The sequence below is a fragment of the Nicotiana tabacum genome, chromosome 10 (genome assembly GCF_000715075.1).
Source record: "Nicotiana tabacum cultivar K326 chromosome 10, ASM71507v2, whole genome shotgun sequence".
NCBI lineage: Eukaryota > Viridiplantae > Streptophyta > Magnoliopsida > Solanales > Solanaceae > Nicotiana > Nicotiana tabacum.
Genome location: NC_134089.1, coordinates 118,143,695 through 118,165,414, shown reverse-complemented (window position 1 = coordinate 118,165,414; position 21,720 = coordinate 118,143,695). Strand labels below are relative to the sequence as shown.

General features: G+C 35.7%; 2 protein-coding genes across 2 annotated transcripts; both read right to left on the bottom strand.

Annotated features, from left to right (window-relative positions):
• Positions 1-7,386: 7,386 nt before the first annotated feature.
• On the bottom strand, positions 7,387-11,243 carry LOC107832641 (probable solanesyl-diphosphate synthase 3, chloroplastic). The gene is made up of 6 exons (NM_001326283.1): positions 11,057-11,243; positions 10,847-10,956; positions 9,621-9,748; positions 9,432-9,535; positions 8,043-8,170; positions 7,387-7,935 (listed from the first exon to the last, which is right to left on the bottom strand). The coding sequence occupies exons 1-6, from the start codon at positions 11,241-11,243 to the stop codon at positions 7,387-7,389; spliced, it is 1,206 nt and encodes a 401-aa protein (NP_001313212.1).
• A 6,469-nt stretch (positions 11,244-17,712) lies between these two features.
• LOC142165325 (uncharacterized) lies at positions 17,713-18,237 on the bottom strand. Its single transcript, XM_075223903.1, has one exon. It carries the CDS (start codon positions 18,235-18,237, stop codon positions 17,713-17,715), a length of 525 nt encoding a protein of 174 aa, XP_075080004.1.
• Between the last annotated feature and the right edge of the window lie 3,483 nt (positions 18,238-21,720).

The following is a 21,720-nucleotide window of genomic DNA, read 5'->3' as shown; positions in this document are numbered from 1 at the left end:
TTTATTTATTTTTAAAAGGAAAGTAACTACATTTCTATTTTTATTTGTCTCTAAATAAAGAAAAATCCTAGTTAATTACATGCTAAAAAAACCGTAACTTATTTAATTAATAGATTACAACAGATGCTAACGAAAATTATACTTGAACTTGTAAAAATGAAAAATTGTTTCGCGCCTTATTCCATAAGCTAATATTACTAAAAATGGAATTATGTATATAAAAAACGTACAAGATTGACTAACGTTACTACAATTAGCCATTTTTAACTGTGGTGAGGTTAACTAAATGATCAAAGCTATAGACTAATTCATTAACCCTAATGGATTCGCAATTTAACTATACTTTATTGAAACTACTCTACATTAGTGTAAGTATACTTAATTATTAATACATAAAATTATCGACTACGACCTTTATTTATTTATTTATTTATTTATTTACTTTTATTATTATTATTGGAGCTATAATGTTGACACTACCCAACCACCTTATTTTTACATTTTTATCAAGTCCACAATCTATCTATGTGAGATTATTTGTAACATGAATTAATGCCAATACTGATGAGAGTATAATCACTTAAGAGGGCTAATGGAAATTAGCTTTAACCATCTAAACGAAATGCTAATTGGGTTTTGACTAAGTACTCTATCTCATTTATGGACTACTTGAATATATGCATGGAAACAAACAACTAACTAGAGATATGCTACTTATCATGATTTACCCCATTAATCTAATAAAATTGAAAGGTTCATGTTATATCAGCGCATGACCATTTATACGATTCCTTCTCTTTTCAATCCAATTATACAAAAAAAAATAAAAAAAAAAAAATAAATAAAACAGTTCATAAAAAAAAACTAAATAGACCAGATTGTCTACTATCTACTTTATTGAAGCGGTTCGATTTTATTGCTGCATTTCAACTTCAAAGCTTTATCACTACAAGATTCGAATGTGTACCTGGAATTCGAACTACAAATAGAGAAAAGAGGTCAGGAGCAACAATGTACAGCAGTAGCACAGCAACAGAATCCCACAGCAAATAACAGCAACAAAACAGCAATAACCAATGTAACAATGGTCAGAACAGAACTGAAAACCCCAGAAAGCTTGACTGAAAATCAGTAGTACTAAACGCAATCCAACAGATGGCAGTAACAAGGTTCTGATTTCAGTAGTAAAGAAAAGAACCTCACTTTCAGTTTTTAGCTCTCAAAGACTGATTTTTAGTTCTGAAAAATTAGCCTATCTCTCACTTTTAAGTTCTGAAAATTTCTGTTCTCTCAACTTCCAGTCTCAATCCTTTTTTGTTTTCCTTTCTCTATATCAACTCCCCTTATTTATAGGCTAGAACTAAGCATTATTTATTCAAAGCTTTTCACTTTCAGCCTGTATATTCCCTCTCATGTGCATCTATACACTTTTATCATTAATCTCATGCTTATTTTCTGATTTTCCACCCTTAAAGATACCAGACAGGGTGTATTCTGCACTACTAATTCCCTTTTCATTAAATAATTCATTAATTATACACTGAATATTAACTGGCAGGCTACTAACACTAATCATTTTAAATCTTTTAACACCCAAAAATACCCCTGAAAAATCCCCTATTATTATTGTCTTGCCCTCACTCTTAGCAATATGTATTTAAACCTCTCTGATTTACAACTACACCAAATCACTACACAACTACAACCAATCCTTAAGTCAAATTCACACAAAATAATTCAAGCATCAAGACATACCAACAAAGTGATTCATGCTGTATTCGTCCAAACAAAGCAGTTATAAACTAACTATTCGACGAAGTTGTTCAAATCGAATGTAGCTTATAACTCAAACAAACAGAAGAAAAACTTTGACCAAATAAAAAGGTCTTGAAGAAGAAGGAGAATTAATGAACAAAACACGATTACAAAAATAACACTTTAAACAAAAAATCAATAATCCGAAAAATAGAATGAACCAAACAAGGTTACAAACAACACTTAAAACCAAAAATCATAACAGAAAATAAATCAAATGAACTAAATAATCTTTGAAAGAAAAAGCTGACACTTGAACGAACCCAACTCGAACTCGGAGTTGAACATATTGGAGGTCGAACGGACTGTTTTGTGGACGTTAAAAAAAAAGACGAAGCAGCAGCTTAACGTTTTGGACTGGCGACGCAAATGGAGGGACGAGGGTGGTGATCGTGAGGGGGGGGGGTGCGACTGATTTTTTAGGGTTTTTCGTTCTTCTTTTCCTTTTTGAAGAAGATGAATGAATAGTCCCCGTTATTTTAAAATCTTCCCCCTTCAAAATCTGTCCTTTCCCGTTCTTTTTATGAAGAACGTGACCCCCCGTTCTTCTTTTTTCCAAAAAGTCCCCGCTTTTTTCCAATTTTTCATGCCCTTTCACGTGCCCTCCCCCTTTTCAAAATCTTTTTTTATTTTTTGGCCTTTAAAAATTCTTTTAACCCCCTTTTGCTGTTTCTTTCTTTTCAATTCTTTTCCCATTCCCAACTCCCCCCGTCCCTTTTCCTTTCTTAAATAATTTTTGTTTTTTTTTTTAAATTCTTTCCTCTTTCACGCGTTGTCCCCCTCCCTTTCTTTCGAAAATTTTCAGCCTTTTTTTTTCATTTCAAAATTCCCCCTCCATGCCATGCTTTGTCCATGTATCTTGACATGGACCCCACGTGTGTAGGGGTCCAAGACATGTGTCCCCATGCGCGGTGGAGTTTGGATTATTATGGGTTAGGTCCGAAAATTAGGCCTAAGAACGAGTAATTTAAACTCGAATATTATTCTTTTGCCCGGACCCGAGAATAAGAACACGACGTTGCTCAACTAAATATGTAGGCAAAATAACTACCAAAAGACTAATATTTAAGACAAAACTATATATTTTTTTTCAAGATTAAAATAGCTACAAAATATTAATAAAACTATTTTTGTAATTTTCGTTTTTATATAAAGATAAAATATAAAATAATATTTTTGTATTTTTTCAAAATTAAAATGACTACAAAACATTAATAGAACTATATATATATATATATATATATATATATTTCAAAATTAAAATGACTACAAAACATTAATATAACTATATTTTTTGTAATTTTCGAATTTATATAAAGTACCAAAATAAAGTACAATTTTTGTATTTTTTCAAGTTTATGAGAAATACATAAACTAAAATTTATATATATATTTTTGTAGTCTTCTTTTGCGGCGAAATAAGATAAAATAGTCAAAATAGCTATATTAGACTCAATTCAAATATTAACGTCTTGTAGCCCTCTTTTCTTTCTTTCTTTTTTTCTTTTTATTTTATTTTTGATAAAATAATTCTAAATTGAGCTACAAACTAAATTGACTCCAAAAATACTAATTAAACTCCTAACAAAAATTATCATACACAATTAAACACCAATTAAAACAAAATTGCATAATTTGACATTAAATGCTAACAATGCAAAAATATTCCTATTTTTGTGACTTTCATTTTTTTGTAAAACAAACTTAATTAAATACTAAATGAAAATGTGATATATTTTATATTTTTATTAATTAAAACAAATAAACATGCACTCATAAAAATACAAATAATTATACAAAAATACCACAAAAATAACAAAAATTGCACACAAAGAAAAATTGTTTTATTTTGAATTTTTTGGGAGTAATTCTTTCATTAGGGCAAAAATCACGTGCTTACACCCGTAAATGGCCATCCTCTTCCTTTCCCGACGCTCGCACTTGGTCTCCATGATAAGGGTCTAGCACACAAAAAAAGAGAGGGGAAGTTAAAGGCAAAAACACAGGTCGACAATCACAATGTAAGACCAACGACGAAAAGGAAAAGAAGGACACCTACCTGCAAGGCCATGCCGGCGACGTTCTGAGACAACTCCATGTCGCTCATTGCCCTAAGCACCTCGCCCTCAGGGGCATCACATAGAGGGGCTAAAACAAACACCACTTGGTCGCAATTCAAAAACAAATTGTAGTCCCCCGGAATAACTATGTGACGATCAGATCCTTCCACTCTGACCTCCACGTGAGTATGGCGACCTACTAACTCTTGAACATCCTCTGGGTCAACATCTGAACCTGAGCCTTCGCCCTCGACCTGAAGTCCCCCTCCAACGTTGGATGACGCGCCACCCTCAGCGGAGTGCACAGAGCCGGCCCTTGGGTAAATTCCGTCCGTTTGAGGAGACCTCCCCGCTAAAATGGCGTCGGCTATAAAGATGGGAACACATGTCGTCTGCGACGCCCTACTTCTACCAGCGTCCACGGCCACATCCTTCCTGAGCTCTATTATCCTCTTTTTTCTCGACAACAACTCGTCCCCGTTAGAAGATTCATCCAAAAAATGTGGGGTCGGTACTGAAGAAGCCTGCTCCCTCACGACCATGTCCCGAGAGTAACCTTACACATAAATCGGTTGAGCGTGACCACCTCGAACAGACTCAATCAAAGTAAACTGCATTCTTGCGGCAGCGACGACCTGTCGGAATGCAGGGACTAGTGCCCTCCGCCTGGAAGCTCCTCGACCTGTCGTCATGGAGAGTCGTATCAACAGATGACGACATATGACCAACAAAGCGATAAGGGGGAAACACTTACCGGATGGCACTCTCAGGCCATAATGTTTTATGAAGGCGGACAATCTCGGGTTTCCGCTGCATGGGTCAATAGACGAGCTACCCAATCCCTAATGCCGGCAATAGGGTGGGGCAGACGTCCCATAGCTGCAAATAAGAAACAAACTAACCTTACAATGAATATAGATGAAGGAAGAACAAAATGAGTGGCGACACTTACGAGTCTCGTTCCACCGCTCCGGGAACGTGGCGGAGTCAGAAACAATGTGTTCGGTTTTGACAAAGAAATACTTATGCCAAAACTTGCGAGTTGCCCGGTCGTCGGTCCCAACCACCAGCCCTTTTGTGACACGATGCCTCAAATGCACCATAGTACCCCTATGGAAGCTGGGTGAGAACAGGTGCAAGAGGTGATGTATGGAAACATCGCATTCCGCCAACTCCGCATACTTGGTCAACAGCAGAAGTATCTTGAGCGTGTATGGAGAAAGTTGTGCCGAGCAAATTTGGTAGAACCTACAGAATTCTTCCGCTAATGGGAGGAGAGGAAAAGAGGAGTCAATCACGAAAGGGTACTCGTAGAAAGCGCAGTACCCAGGTCTGTGAACCTCTACGAAATCCCTTCCCGCTGGAACCATGTCAACATGAGCGGGAATGTTGTACTTTGCACGAAGAGCGTCGATGTGAACTTGCTCCGTCTCAGAGAACACGGGGGTAGGAGTAGAAGGGGGATCTTTGAGGAAGTCACTTCGAGACATGGGGTGTCTCGGCAATAACTCCTCCACCGTAGAAAGACTATCACCTTATTCTACCGCTATACCCTCACCACCTGAAGGGGGCTCCATGGACAACGGGGCAGCCTCAGAAATCCCTTCGCGAGATCGATATGATCTGGGCATGCTTTCGTTAAAAAAGGTAGTGACACAGCAAAAAAAAAGGAAGCAGAAGAGGTTGTGAACGAAAAGTGTAAGAAGAAGAAGAAGCAGAAGGGTGTTAAGACAAGCTCGGAGAAATAAGGAGGGATAATCAGAAATGAAATGGCCAAGAAATTTTGGAAAAACAAACCCTCCACCTATTTATAGGATTGGGTGGCGCCAGAATCGAAGCGGAAGGACACAAAGTTGCACCAAAATCGAAGCGACAAGCCATCAATCCCCCATCTCGAAAACACGCGTAATGATGACGCACGTGAAGATGATGTCATTTCCCGGTAAAATGCATTACATGGTGTCTTGCTAAGCACGCTGACCGCCTACCATTGGCCAGGCCGTAACGCTTCGTAGGGTCAAATTTCTCCGTAAGAGCGCATGGTGTCCGCTCATCGAGGACGCACCAAGTTGCAACCCCGACAAGCGGAGGGACTAACTGTATGGGTCCAAATTTGAACAAACACGACCGTTGATGAGCACGACGAACCACGAGATCCTCATAGCTCGACATCTTGCAGAGGGCGACCTTAAGGCGAACAAGAGACGGCACAACCCTTGCAGTGGTGTAGGCCCATTAGGGGACATCGGGAATATTCTTTCGAATATTCCCTGTAACTTGTCTTTTAGGGATCAGAAAGGTTGGGTTCTTTATATATAGAGCATGAGACAACTCTGTAAGGGGACTTTTTTGGCTAATCCATAATACTTACCGTAAACTTGCTTACATAAAGGATTGAGAAGATTATTGTTGAAGTTTTCTTTTTTGGTCCAAACGAGATAAGGAATTCTTATTATCCGTATTCATCTTATCTATCTTTCATTCTAGAGATTATTATACTTAGCTAAGATTTATTCCTTCATCTTCTTTGATTGATTTGTTCAAAAAGGTTCCAATATCTTTTGAGTCAAACACAACTATTCAAATTTTAAATTTGGTAGTGCTTTTTTTGTAGGACTAAAATTTTAGACTAGTACCATAAACTTATACAACTACTAGTATAATAATAAGTGCACTAAATTAAGATTAAGTTAAGATTTTAAATTATGTGTTAAGTTAAATACTGTCATATAAGATGGAGAGGAAGTATTAGTTCGTACGTCTTTATTTGCGATTCTGATTTTAATTACGACAAATATATTCTCAACAAAACAACCCTCCTCCTCTCAATAAAAAGAGAGAACAACATAATGTAGGTCCTTTGTGATTTTAAAGTTGCAACATATAATATCAATCTGAAAAAAGAGTTTTTCTAGGTTAAAGTTGAAGTTTTGCCTAAAGTATCTTTCTCCCGGAGCCCTTCTCAACTTTTCTCTAACAAATTATCTTACTTTCAGATATGCAGATTATAGACTAAGATGGGTAGAGCACAGAAGAGTTGGCTTCTGCTATAGATGAGCATGACACCTCTTCTATATTTCTGAGTTCAACAAAGGAAAATATGATCCTTGTTCAGGTGGAACTAAGTTCAGGGACTATAGAGTTGGGAACATTAGGGAAGGATAACATAGAATTAGTATATGAATATATATCACCACAAGAAAACCAAGAGTAAATTGTACATGACATTATTTGTAACGTGGAATTTCTTTAGTATACAACAACAGTTGGATTTGACAGTTTATTAGCCAAACTCTAAAGAATGCTGGGACTCAGTATTGCTATATTAGGAGCTTTATGTCCTAAATTACAACCTGTATATGAGTATACAAGCACAGAGAAGCACTTCAATCCTGGTGGCTGTCCTATTGAAATTATAGTGACAGAGTCTTCAACTCGATGCCTCTCCGATATGGTTAGATATAAGCGCTTCTATAGAATGATATAGCCAAGGTGTATACTGTGTTTTCGTCTATTCAATTCTCTCCAGATTATACTTCACAATTTCCTCAAGTGCTGCTCGGAAAGGACTAGAAGGAAGGCATTTTAGGCTCTGCAGTGCTAAATCAGCTTTTTCTTTTGCCAAATCTTGTGCTCGCTGAATTCCCCCGGTGGTCTTGACTAGATTAATGGCCTCCTCGAGAGAATCAGCATCTCGAAATTCTGATTCAATTATATTCCTAAGTTTTGGTTCTTTCTCTAATGCAAAAAGTACTGGTGCAGTAAGGTTTCCCTTGGCTAAGTCACTTCCGGCTGGCTTCCCCAATTGCTCTGCTGATTGAGTAAAGTCCAATATGTCATCAACAACCTGGAACGATAAACCAAGATTCTTCCCATACTGAAACATCTGTTCGCTAATATCACGGTCAACACCACTGAAAATGGCAGCTCCTTTGGTGCTTGCAGCAATCAAGGAGGCTGTTTTATAGTAACTCTTGAGCAAATATTCTTCCAGTTCAACATCACAGTCAAACAGATTAGAGGCCTGCTTTATTTCACCACTTGCAAAGTCTTTAATAACCTGTCACAAAAACCAATAACCACAAATGGTGTTAGGTGCGACGAACTAATGATGATATTAAAGCTTCCAATTCTGCAAGACGTACAAACTAAGAAGATCCTAGATACCTGACTGATGAGCTTTATGACTTCAAGATTTTCAAGGTTAGCTAAGTACCACGACGACTGTGCAAACATAAAATCACCGGCCAGTACCGCCACTCTAGTACCATATAATTGGTGAACTGTGTCCTTTCCTGTATTGGAAGTTTTCTTTAAGAGGTCAATTCAAGGAAGCTAAGAAGGTATAATAGAAATTGCAAATAATAGAACCAAGTTAGAAGAAGCACAAGGGTAAATGATTTGGCGGTAGAATTGACCACCTGAATGACACACAGAGTTCATATTTGGAATCTCTATAACAGAATCAATCATCAGTTGATCTAAGCTCAACTATAAGGGAAAAGGAAGAATCAAACACGAGGGAAACTGGTGGTAGAAACAACAATATACTATTATCTGCCTCTACAACCTTGGAAAGTGAAGACCTAGTCCAGTCTTGTTGTTCTTTTCTTAATCTTGAGAATGTGCATACCTAGCCCAGTCTCGGCATTTTTCACTTTTTTTGTGTCTGTGTGTCAAGTGTACTATTTTCAAAAAACAGTTGTACGGAGACCAAATATATTTTTTAATAAAGCATACAGATCTGACAAATTCTGCAAAGTTCTCAGAAACCCGAAAATGAAAAGTATGAAGAATAATTAAACATTAAAGACCTCATCACACGAGCTCTAGCTAATCAACCATATTGCTAATGAAAAGCATTCTGGCTGTCTTTCACGAAGTAAGTCAAACACATCAAGTTCGATAGGAAGACCTCATGCAGATCAATCAGGACAGCGTCAATAATAATTACTAAAACACTCGAGAAACAACAAGCAGCTAGTCCAAGGAAGCGCACAAGAGATAAGTTAGAAATGATAAGCCCAAATCTCATAGGGATGCAACCATGTCGTACTGTCAAACAAAGTTTTCTGAGAGGTTTCTAACCAATAAAAAAGTGTTGCCAATTGCATATGTCTGTTTTTTCTGTTAATGTCATCTGTACAGATTGTCCGGTGCCCACAGTAGGCTCTAGGACATCTTTATTTCTTTAGATATACCTTACTGAAATTCTTCATCAACTGAAATTGCCAAAAGTGAGACTCTTTAAAGGATTGAATATTGTTTTGATAAAATGTGCGCATGCATCACGGCATCATCACAGAATAAGAAAGATAACAATATTTTCTTAGACATTTTCTTCTACAGATACTTATTTCATTTTTAAGAACAATAGCATCCACATTGATGCCTAGAAAGCAATAACCACCGAGTATGTACAATAACCTATTCAGCTACCTGTAAAGTATTAAACTAGGAGCAAGGGTAATAATTATTTTGAGTTTTTAAATAATTAAAGACAGTGCATTTGCTGACACAGCAGAGGAGAATGACAAGTTGCTTAAAATGTCATACCTCTTCGTATGTCACTTTCATCTAACACATCATCATGTATCAAGCTTGCGGTATGTATCATTTCAATGATCTCAGCTAACCTTCTGTGTTCTATGGTGAGTTCCCTGACAGCAAAGCATTTTATAAATATTAGCTGATATGTTGTTGTGAGTATTACTACAAGAAAGAAAATCAAATAGTTCTCCTCACTTCAAACCAGAAATTGCTGCTGTAGCCCTTGACACTAGGAACACTAAAGCAGGTCTCACCCTTTTGCCACCAGCACCAAAAATCTGTTCTGCTGCAGACATCAAAACTGGGTTCTCTGAACCAACAATCTGAAAAATGATTTCACTTAGATACAGAATAGAAGAAAGATAGATTAAAGGTAAATTTGCTGATATGCCATCTGAACACTCGTGTGGTGTTGATCAAATTGAACAACATAGTTTTACAAACCCAAACAGTAGAAAGTGGCAATCAATGATATGAAATTTCTTCAGTTACTTGACAGTTGACATCACAATAGTCACCATTAGACACGCGTGTTAATTTTATCATGATATACATTTGAGATACTCTCACACCCAGCTGCACGTATATTGTATCGAGTCTTTGAATCACAGTATGACTAAATATTAAACAGAATTATCAAATAGTCTTCTTAAAATGAACTTCAGAAGCTCAAGGTCAAGATATCATTTTGAAGTGATAGCATCGCTACTACTCCTTCTATGGTTAATTCTTCTAAGTTTGGTCAAATAAACATATTCATTGATTCCAGTTCTTCACTGTCACTACCATGACCATGTACTGGTTCAAGATTGCATCTCTCCTACATCTAGAGCAGTTAATATGGGATGACCAAATACCAAATAAATTTGTCTAAAAGAATAGGTGTGACTTTTTGAAATGATCTCCAGAAGCTCAAGATTAAGATATCTTTTGGCCGCGTGATACTGACTCGTCTTATGGTTAATTCTTCTTAGGCCGATAACCCAAATTTGGTCAAATAAACATATTTATTGATTCCAGTTCTTTATCCTTACTACCATGAGCATGTGTAACATGAACATGTAATAGTCTGAAACTGCACCTCTCTCCTACATCTAGAGCAGTTCATTTGGGAACAAAACTATGCTCCACTGCGTGTCAATGAAGTTATTATGATAAGTACAACTATATATTAGTTATTTGGGAATGCCAGCAGAACATAAGCTCAAATGAACAGACCATGCCTCCAAATAAGAAAAATTAATGACCTTAATTATTTCCAAATTATGATAGAAATGGAGCTACCTTGACAGCCATTCTCGAGAAATACCAAAGAAGATCTAATCACATATATTCAATTACACTATTTAGCCGACAAAAATCAAATGAGCAAAGGTTCTGAACCAGGAAAGATTGATTAAAGAATATTCAAAGAGACTCACATTCTGTAAGTTCTTGTTTAGAGTAAGGAGGTCATCAGCCACCACTTCAAACACATTAGCAAGTGAAATAGGTTTTGCTGACTTATTCAAACCCAACACTGGCGCCACCCCTGCAAATAGAACCACAAATCAATATTGAAATTATTCCAAGATTGCGCACTTACAAACCTATAGGCCTAAAAAACATTATATCATGATTCAAGTAAGTACCACTAAGTGAAGCCTTAGTTGAAAACGAACGACAGCGGCCAATTTCTTGTCTGCAGGAGAACAATTTCCGAGCAGTGAATCCTCTACTTACATTCCTTAATACCTTGTTATTAGAAGAACACCCACAAGCCAAAAACTCCAATGGAATTCTCCCAATCTCAAGATTATGGCAACTCACAGACATCATCCTTGTAAATACCCACTTAACTAAATTACCAAGATTTTGCCTTTAAAGCAAGAATTGAGCACCCAAGTTGCTTATTTCAATATATACTAAATGAAACCAACAACAGAAAACTGAATTTATAGCAACAATTTGTACTCTTGAGTGAGCTTTATATCCAGAGATGTTTTGAAAGTACTCTAGTAGAAGACAGTTTAAGAACAATTAAGTGTGTATTGAAAAAGGCAGAAATTAATGAGTGGATAATAAAGAACCACATAAAAATGGAGTCTTTGATTTGGTTAGTGACTGAAAATGGAAGAAAGGGACAGTAGCCCGCTGTTTCTAACTCTGAAAATTCTCAAACAATTACAACCAATACACAAGGGGATGAGCTTCGAGCCAAAAAAAAAAAAAAAAAAGGAGTGGACCTTATCCCCACTTTGTGAAAAATCTAACTTATGATGTGCAACTCTTTTTCTGAAATTTTTGAGGTTGTACAGTTGCCAAGTGATACACCCCCATATCTCCCAGAAAAATGGTAAAACAAAAACATGATATAGTGAATAAATAAATAAGTAAAATAATGTTTATTTATTTGAACTTTCAGAAGGAGCAGAGAAACGATCTCATGACATGAACCAATTACAATCTGTACCAAATAAAAAAGAATCAATTATAATATTTTCCCTATTTCGCTCATAAAAAAAAAAATCAGGTATGACAATTTGACAAAATTTAACAGTTGGCAAATGATATAGTAATATTTATATTAACGGTTCACCAGATTTCAACATATGGGCATAACCTGGTGTTTAATGAAAGATACAATAAACTATATGAAATTAACGTTCAAATCTCAATAAATGTAGAAAACTATTATTGTTAGTAATTTCTTTTTATTTGTCTAGACTATACTCCCTCCGGTTTACAATCAGTGATCAATTTGCTTTTAGCACGCTCATTAACGAAATATTAAATTCTATACAAAAATACCTACTACTCCCTCCGGTCCAAAATAAGTGATTTTTTTGGCCTTTTTCTTGGGGTCCAAAATAAGTGATTTTTCCAGATTTCAAGAATGAATTAATTATTTTTTTCCTACATTGTCCTTGGAGTAACTAGTGTTGGAATATGTGTTAGGAGTGTTTATGTGAGATAGTAAAGATTAATATAGTCAATTCCATTGCTAATTAATGCAAAAAGGTGAATTTCTTAATCTGTGTGAAAACATCCAAAAAAATCACTTATTTTGGACCGGAGGGAGTATAATGAAACTACCCCTAATTAAACATTTAATGTGAAGAGTAATAAAACTTTTTAGGGATATGTATATAGGGATTATTTTGTAAAAACAAATTGAATTCTTTCTTGATTACATAACTGGATACTTATTTTGAACCAAAATGAAAAAACAAATTGGTCATTTATTGTGAACCGGAGGGAGTATATATCAGCAATATTAGTGCATGTGTTAATGGAGGTAACATATATTTAATTGAATAAGTTGAGATAGGAATAAATTGGCACCACTATCATATCAAAATTTGAAAAATAAAAATTGTGAATCTTTCGCATGGTTTTTTTTCAAATATTTGGTGAAACCGTAATCATAAAGTTATTTTGTCATTAGTTTTCTTTTTCTAAACAATGATCTTATAGAGAAATGAACGGACAAAGTAGTTATCCTATTCCTAGCTGATATATTAATGTTGTGTCTCTAATAAAGAAAGAAAAAGATCCTACCTTGGGTCTCATGACGGCTTAGAAAAAACAAAATACGTAATTGATATCCAATGCTCTTATCTTTCTTTCCCAAAAAAATATATTAGAGATAAAAAATATTTAGTTTCTCAAAGTGATTAAAATTTCGGCGCTTATTATTCACTTTTGTTGTTTCAGTTTTAGTTCCTCGACTAATATTATGTTTACAAAACTTTGGTTAAATTCTTTTGTTTTTGTTCAAATTACACTGAAAATAAGTCGTACATTATTTCTAATTGAACTCTAGAGAAATTGAGAAATTCCAAATAATTATGTTGCAGAATATAGCTCAATTTTGAGTCTATTCTCTCTGCTCTACGTTCATATTAATGAAGATCAGAGTTGAGCTCGAGCTTGAGCTCTAATGGCGGAATTGAAATTTCTAAAAGAAAGCTCTTAATCTATGGAAGAGAGAAATAACAGATTTTCATTCTAGAATAATCTGATTACAAGCCTATGTATGTATGTATGTATGTATGTATACACACACACACATCTCCGATCTACTACTACATTACTAATCTAAAAGACTAAGAGGAAAGTGAGCTAACTAACTCTAACTAACCCTTCCGTAAATTAGTTATAACTAACTAACAACTCATGTGCCTCTCACGCGTCTCTTCCTTCAATACTCCCCCTCTAGCTAGATGGGTGCGAACAGGTTGAGCATCCCTAGCTTGTTCATCATATATACGTGTTGTGATTTGAGCTTAGGTAAAGAAGTTTGCGTCTTGATCCTTTGGCATCACATATCTGGTCTTCACGATTCCTTGTTGAAGTTTTCCTCTAATAAAATGTAGGTCTATCTCTATATATTTTGTGCGCTCATGGAATATGGGATTTGCAGCAATTTGAATTGTTGCTTTGCTGTCATAACTCAGCTCGACTGGTAGATCAACTTCTGCACCCAATTCTCTGCAAAGTCCAGTCAGCCATAGGATTTCTGAGACACCAGGTGCCATACTTCTGTACTCAGCTTCTACTGAGATTCGCGATACTGTGCACTGCTTCTTTGATTTCCATGATGCCAAGGAGTCCCCTAGCTTCATCACATACCTTGTTACTGATCTTCTAGAGACTGGACAAAATGCCCAATCTGCATCATAAAATGCAGTTAGCTTGGTCGACTGATTTGAGCTCATTAGCAATCCTTGTCCTGGAGCACCCTTTATGTATTTGACTACTCTAATTGTTGCATCCATGTGTGATCTTTTAGGATAGTCCATAAATTGACTAAGCACATGTCCTGCAAAACATATGTCCGACTTTGTCATTGTGAGATACATGAGTTTCCCTACCAATCTTTGATAGGGTCCTTTTGAAGCTATGTTGCAGTATGTCTTTTGCCTATGAAATCATTTGTTGATCATTCCAGTAATAAGAAGATCATCTACGTACACTAAAATGATCACCATTCTTGTACCCCTTCTTTTTGTAAACAATGAGTAATCAAAGTGGCTTTGTGTGAAACCTCACTGATAAGTGATTCAGTCAACTTCAAGTTCCACTATCGAGAAACTTGTTTCAAGCCATACAAGGATTTGTGCAGCCTACATACTTTCTCCCCCTAGCTAGGAAATCCCTGTGGCAAACACATGTATACCTCCTTAGTTAAATCCCCTTGGAGAAATGCATTGTAAACATCTATTTGATGTAATTTCCAGTTGTGTGTTGCAGCTAATGCTAGGACAACTCTGACTGTTACTATTTTAACCACTGAGAAAAAATTTTCTTGGTAGTCTAGTCCTTCTATCTGGTTGTATCATTTTGCCATTAGCCTTGCTTTGAACCTTTCTATCTCATCAGTTGCTTTGTGTTTTATTTTGAACACCCATTTGCATCCAATAAGTACCTTGCCTTGTGGTAGATCCACTAGTGACCAAGTTCCATTTGGGTGCATTTAGCTCTTGATCCATTGCTTCTATCCACCTAGGGTCTCTCATTGATTCCTCATAACTGTGAGGTTCCTTGGTGGCAGTGAATTTGGATAGACAAATCTGGTAGCTGGCTGAAAGAGCTTGATGGCTAAGGTACTCTTCCAAAAGATATTTGCAGACTGCCTTGGCTGAATGTCTTGTGGAGGTCCCTCTCACTATATAATCCTGCATCCATATGGGTTCTTTCACTGTTCTGGTTGATTTTCTCAATTGTTCTTCGCCTTTAGGAAGCTCAGACCCTTTATGAGGCTAGTTTAGTAGTTTTTCTAGTCATCTAGTGGTAATGTTGTGTCTTATTACTATTTTACTACTATTTCATTTTTCATAGCGCCTGGTCTATACACTGTCTATCGTTTTTCCTTTGCATCTACTTTTTCATTTTCATGATGTTATTTTTCCGATGTTTTCTATTGGAGGTACTGATATTGTGTCTTTGTGTTTTTTTCTTCTTGAACCGAGGGTCTTTCGGAAACAGCCTCCCTACTTCTTCGGGGTAGGGGTAAGGTCTGCATACACACTACCCTCCCCAAACCCCACTAGTGAGATTTTACTGGATCGTTGTTGTTGTTGTTGTTGTTGTTGTTGTTATCTTTAGGAAACTCAGAATCTATTGAAGGAAGGACCGGATGACCTTGATCATTGGCATGTGCATCAACTGATGGTACTTGTTGAGGGATATGATTCTCTTCCTCTGAGAGTTGTTGTGATTCTACTGAAGGTGAAGTTGCATGAGGTAATATCACTCCTTCTAGTGTAGCTGCAATTTGTGTTTTCTCCTCAAGTGATATCTCTTTGCTGGGAAAATCAGTGTGTGACATCACATAATTTAGGTAAACTTGTAGCCTTCCTTCTTTCAGTAACTAAAAAGGAAATATATGCTCCATGAATGTAACATCCCTGCTAATAAAAAACTGGTTAGTTAAAATATTATAGATTCTATTTCCCTTCTGTGTAGAAGAGTATCCCATCAAGACAGTTGTTGTAGATCTGGCTGCAAACTTATTACCTCCACCTATTTTGCTGGCAAAACATAAGCAGTCTATAGTCCTCATGTGTTGCAAATATGGTAATCTTCCATACAGGACCTCAAAGGAAGATTTTCCTCCCAATACTGATAAATGAAGTCTGTTGATTATGTAAACAGCAACATGAACACATTCTCCCCAAAACTTCAAGGGTAGATGGCCTTGAAGTCTTACTGCTTTAGCCACCTCTAGGATGTGTCTGTGCTTTTGTTCAACCACCCCATTTTGTAATGGGGTGTGTACACATGAACTCTGGTGGACTATACCAAGGGATTGAAAAAGACTTCTGCACTCAGAGTTAAAAAACTCAGTGCAATTATCACTTCTTAAAATCTTGACCGAAGCATCAAATTGTGTCTTTATTAGAATAAGGAATTGTCTCAAGCATACAATCACATCACTTTTAAGTCTAAGCAAGTAAATGCAAATCATCCTACTACAATCATCAATGATAGTAAGGAAGAATCTAAAACCATCATGAGTAGGTATCATGTAAGGATCCCATACATCTACATGTATCAAATAAAAAAGTTTATCAGTACTTGATAAGCTCTTAGGAAATGGCAACCTGCCTTGTCTAGCTAAAGGACAGATTGTACATTCCTTTACTCTACTACTACTTGTCTTGAAATTCAAGTTTGGAATCTGTTTCACAACTCTATCAGGAGCATGTCCAAGTCCCCCATGCCAAATTCCCAGATCCTATTCTTTTCCATGACCATCTGCTACTTTCACATCTGCAGCATTTGCCTTAACCATCTTTTGCTGCAGATTGTACAGGCCTTCTAGCTCCTTACCAATCCCCTTCACCTTCCTAGTATGAAGGTCCTGCATTATTCAAAAATTAGGATAAAAGGACACAAAGCATCTTAGATCATTTGTATGTTTTGAAACTGATAACAAATTGTATTTGAAACCTAGTACATACAATACATTTTTAATAACTTCTTCTTCACCAATTCTGCATTCACCTATGCAAGCTATATCCAAAGGACTTTCCATTTGGCAAGTATACCATTGTATCTATATTGTGCTATTACTATTAACTTTGCTTAGTAATTTCTTATTATGAACCATATGATAGGTTGCTCCAGAGTCCACTGTCCAATTTGTGTCCTTTTCTTTATTTTTATTCTCTACTATGTCATTCACAACAAAAGTATTGACAATACCTGCAAATTCCTTCATGTGATTACTAGAGTTGTCTTTGTTGATTAGCTTTAATATCTGATCATACTGCTCCCGAGTGAATACTATGCCTTGTCCTTGCACTGTGGTTGTTGTAGGATGATTCATTGCCTGCTACTCCTCATGTATTACTGCATTAGCTGACTGCTTCTCTTGTGTCTGCTGTATCTCATGTGCTGTCAAGTTTGCCATAGGTCTTTGTTAATATCCACGAGCCTTCTTCCTCATCTTGAAATCTGAGGGATAACCATGTATCTTGTAGCAATTGTTCCTGGTGTGCCCTTTGTAATTACAAAAATTACAATATAAATTGTTCCTCCTAGGTCTATAATTGTTTCCTGAATTCACACTTTCCTTGTTGCTAAATAGTGCAACTCCATCAGATAGATCAACAACTTGTGTGAATTTTCCCAAAGACCTCTGACTCTCTTTTGATATCACCATGGAGTATGCCTTGTTAACACTTCGAACTGGAGTCATCATCAAAATATGGCTTCTAGGTTGATTATAGGATTCATTTAGGCCCATCAGAAACTGCAGTATTCTCTGGTATTCAAAATGCTCAGCTTAATTTTTTAATTATGGACAATCACATCCTGGGTAGGGCATGAGAGCATCATATTCTTCCCAAAGGCCTGTCAATTTAGCAAAGTATGCTGACACTAAAGAAATCCCTTGAGACAGTGTAGCTATTTCTTTATGCAGATAAAAAATTCTAAATTCATCAACCTTATCATATTTATCTTTCAAATCTGTCCAAACATTGTGTGCACTAGACTTGTACACAATTCCACTAAGCAGCTCACTATTCACAGCATTCATGATCCAAGATAGCACTATAGTATTGCATTTTCCCCATAATTCATGTAGAAATCTATCAAATTTATCTTTTGTGCATCCCCCATCCACAAAATCTAATTTGCTTTTACCAAGTAATCCAATTTTCATTGATCTACTCCATAGCGCGTAATTCTCAGTGCCTTTGAGTTGAATAGAGATTAACGAGCTACCTGGTGTATCACATGGTTGTAAGGACAAAGGATGATAATGATCAATGGTGATTCCTGTACTGCTTCCAGAAGGAGTTTGATCGTCAATCGCCATGAATGTTGAGAATTGAACGAATGGCTAGTTCTTCACTTAGATTCCAAAAAACAGAAGAAGATTGCAAATTGATTGCAGAAGCTATTGAACCCTAGCTCGAACGAGAAATGCCTTCGATCTCCAGATGAACGAGAAATTGCAGCAACTGGAATTGATGTCCTTAGCTTGCTGCTGTTTAGATCTTCCGCTCTGATACCATAATGAAGATCAGAGTTGAGCTCAAGCTTGAGCTCTAATGGTGGAATTGAAGTTTCTAGAAGAAAACTCTCAATCTATGGGATAATAACATGCCAAACATTTACTAGATATGGTCATAACCTAGCTATATATATATATATATATATATATATATATATATATATACACACATCTCCGATCTACTGCTACATTACTAAGCTAAAAGACTAAGAGGAAAGTGAGCTAACTAACTTTAACTAACCCTTCCGTAAATTAGTTGTAACTAACTAACAACCCATGTGCCTCTCACGTGTCTCTTCCTTCAATACATATATACCTTAAACATTTTCGAAACTACTCTTTTACTCCACACCCCAATCTATTAAGTCTTGAGATTATAAATAATTTATTCGTTCCATCAATCAATTAAGCATCAGTTACAAACCTGTTAAAGCAGATTATATGAATCCTTTTACTTTACTCCCAAACAATGGAAGTTTTATTTGGATATCACAAATCTATCTAATCTCGTCTCCACTTTATACTCCTTATGTTGGTTAAATATGAAGTCCATGTATTCTTTCTTACTTACATCAATTATTGTAGAGCTCTTAATCTTACAATATATGACCTCATCATGTATACTATATAAGGTGGCCCGGAAAAACTTACGCTTGTAAAATCAAACGGAGCCAACACAACGAAAAAAAAGAAAATATATAGAAAAAAAATTCAACTCCACGTGTAAAATTCTAAAGCTAGGTTAAACATGCACAAAGCTATAAGAGAATGTAAAGTTTCATGTCAATTATATAAAGAATGTCAAAGGTATTTATAAACTAAAGTATTCTTTGCCCTAAACATTTGAATTAGATGCTCCATTTTCCTCATTTTATATATCTTAATATTTCTATGGAACATTTTTATTCAATATCTGAAGAAAAATTCAACCTAAACCTTTTATTTTACTTACTTTTTTCTGCATGAGATCTTGCGCCAAAAATTGTCTTCAGTAATTTTTTTGCATGAAGCTCAAGACAGTTTATGGTAAAATTTTAGTAAAGCATATAACCAAATCATTTGCCAAATTGCCTCTGAGAGATCAGCAATGTGAGAAATATCGAAATCCAAAAGTACAATATACACCTAATTAATAGATTAAAAACGTGAATTTCTCTTGTATGTTATTATGTATCAATTATTTCCTCTTTGAAAGACGGTCAATAAGTGTAGACACACTCAAATAATTGAGTACTCTTTACACAATTCAATAATGTGCCCCCATATATAATAATGTTCTTATCTGATATCTATCCCCACTACAATCCATTAGGCCCATAGGCCTAATTAACCAAAAATTAAGCAGATAATTAAATGAAGTCCTTTATAGAGCTCACTATATTAAAAAGAGAAACTAATTCTACGTGGCTAAAATTTAATGATCTCTTATATCCGAAAGAAACTACCACAAAATTTAATCATCTCATATATCTGAATGAAATTACGTACCCCTTTTAATGGTGGATGAGGTTAATTAGTAGTATTGCTTAGTGACCAACTTAACTTGGATTCTCTGGAGCCTGGAGGATAACTTTAATATAAGTGACGAAAATATTATTCAACAACTTAGGGTCTAAAACATTCACAATTAATTTAATTAATTTGAATTCATTGGTGGATTTCTTGATATCTTTTAGAATATATTAAAAAAGGGACAGTCTTGCACATAAAAGAATCAGACATGTAGGTGAGAAGCCTTATTAAAAATATAATTAAATAAATAAAAATGTTCTTTTTCTAACAACTTTAAGCTTTTAGCTATAGTCACATAATTCAATAAGGCTTAAACCACGTGACTGGATTTATACCTAACAAAAGGTAACCTTGCACAAATTTATATACCTGAATCGTTAGAGCTTATCATTTTCACCGCGTAGTCGCGAGAATTTTAGAAAATAGTTTCCATATTATTTTTCAGCCAGAAAAATAAAACTCGTTGCATAATTAATTTTCATGATTAGGAAGTTATAGACATGCATATCAAGGGAGAAATATCAACAAGAATTTGGAAGGACTATCAACTATGTATCCAAGCAATTACCACACGTTCTAACAATCTAAACGTAAAGATAACAATTCTCCAGGTGTGAGAGTATGAGTGTTATATAGAGTTATTTCATCGTTCTCCGCAATTCCATCCGTCCACATATTAATTTAGATTAATTCGTTTATTTATTGTAAGCAGATAAAAGAAAAATCACTCTCCTTTGGTTCTAAAAAACACTTCATGGCCATACATTCCATTTTCACATCACCTATCAGGTGAAAATTCTGACTAATGGTAGATGGTTCTAGTACCAAGCCATGCATCACCATCATCATCGCTATTATTTTTGGAGGAATATATTGACAACCCCTTAAATTTGTCAATAAGTTTTATTTAGATACTCGAACTAAAGGTTATTTCATCGAGCACTTGAATACATGATAAAGTGTTTATATTAGATATATACTTTTAGCTCAAACTTTGGAAAAACTTATGTGCGTATTCCCATTACGTGGATATGTTAACCACTTAAAATATACCACTTTTTTTAATTATACACTTCGGATATAAGCATTTGTTATAACAAACAAAAACAAGATAACTCAATTAACTAAAAACAAACTCTCCATCCGTTAAACAAAAGACTCGCTCTGTTAAAAAAAACACACGAGCCATTATTTTCTCAAAATCTCCCCAATAAAGTTTCTAATAATAACATTTTATTATGTGTTCATGTGCTTAAACGGAACTGATGAAAGTCGTGGAAACAGCAACAAATGCTTGCATTAGGATATGCTTTTGGCATCATATTCATGGGGTGCGGTCCTTCCTCGAACGCTGCTTGGAATGCCTTATGTGAACGATACTGAGTTGAAACAAAAATCAGAAAACTGTTAGAAGAATAAAGAAATATATAAAATATTAAAGAATCAGAAATATTCCGAGTCCACAACTTTTTTGTGCGTCCTTAAGGAATTTTAACCCCCTCACACGTTGCCAAGGTAATGGATTAAATCCTCCCATGATAAAACGGAATAAACCTTCCTGCAACAGTGGCAATACAAACTGCAGGATACCAACGAACGGAGCAAAAACACACTTACGAATTTGAGAGAGAGAGATCGCGAATTAGGATGCAGTATATTCAGAAAGAAAGAACTTCTAGAGTGTTTTTCGTATCTTGAAGATGCAGCCTTGCCTCAGAATTTATAGGCAAATATCAGAAGATGTGTCTGGAAAGGTGCCTTTTCAGAAAATAC

Bases quoted from the DNA above. Each gene is read 5' to 3' on its own strand.
- LOC107832641 (NM_001326283.1), bottom strand. From the start codon at position 11,243: ATGATGTCTGTGAGTTGCCATAATCTTGAGATTGGGAGAATTCCATTG. The intron at 8,171-9,431 runs GTATGACATTTT...CTTCCAATACAG, and splicing joins TGAAAGTGACATACGAAGAG to GAAAGGACACAGTTCACCAA. The intron at 7,936-8,042 runs GTATCTAGGATC...TTTTTGTGACAG, and splicing joins TCATAAAGCTCATCAGTCAG to GTTATTAAAGACTTTGCAAG.
- LOC142165325 (XM_075223903.1), bottom strand. From the start codon at position 18,237: ATGGCGATTGACGATCAAACTCCTTCTGGAAGCAGTACAGGAATCACC.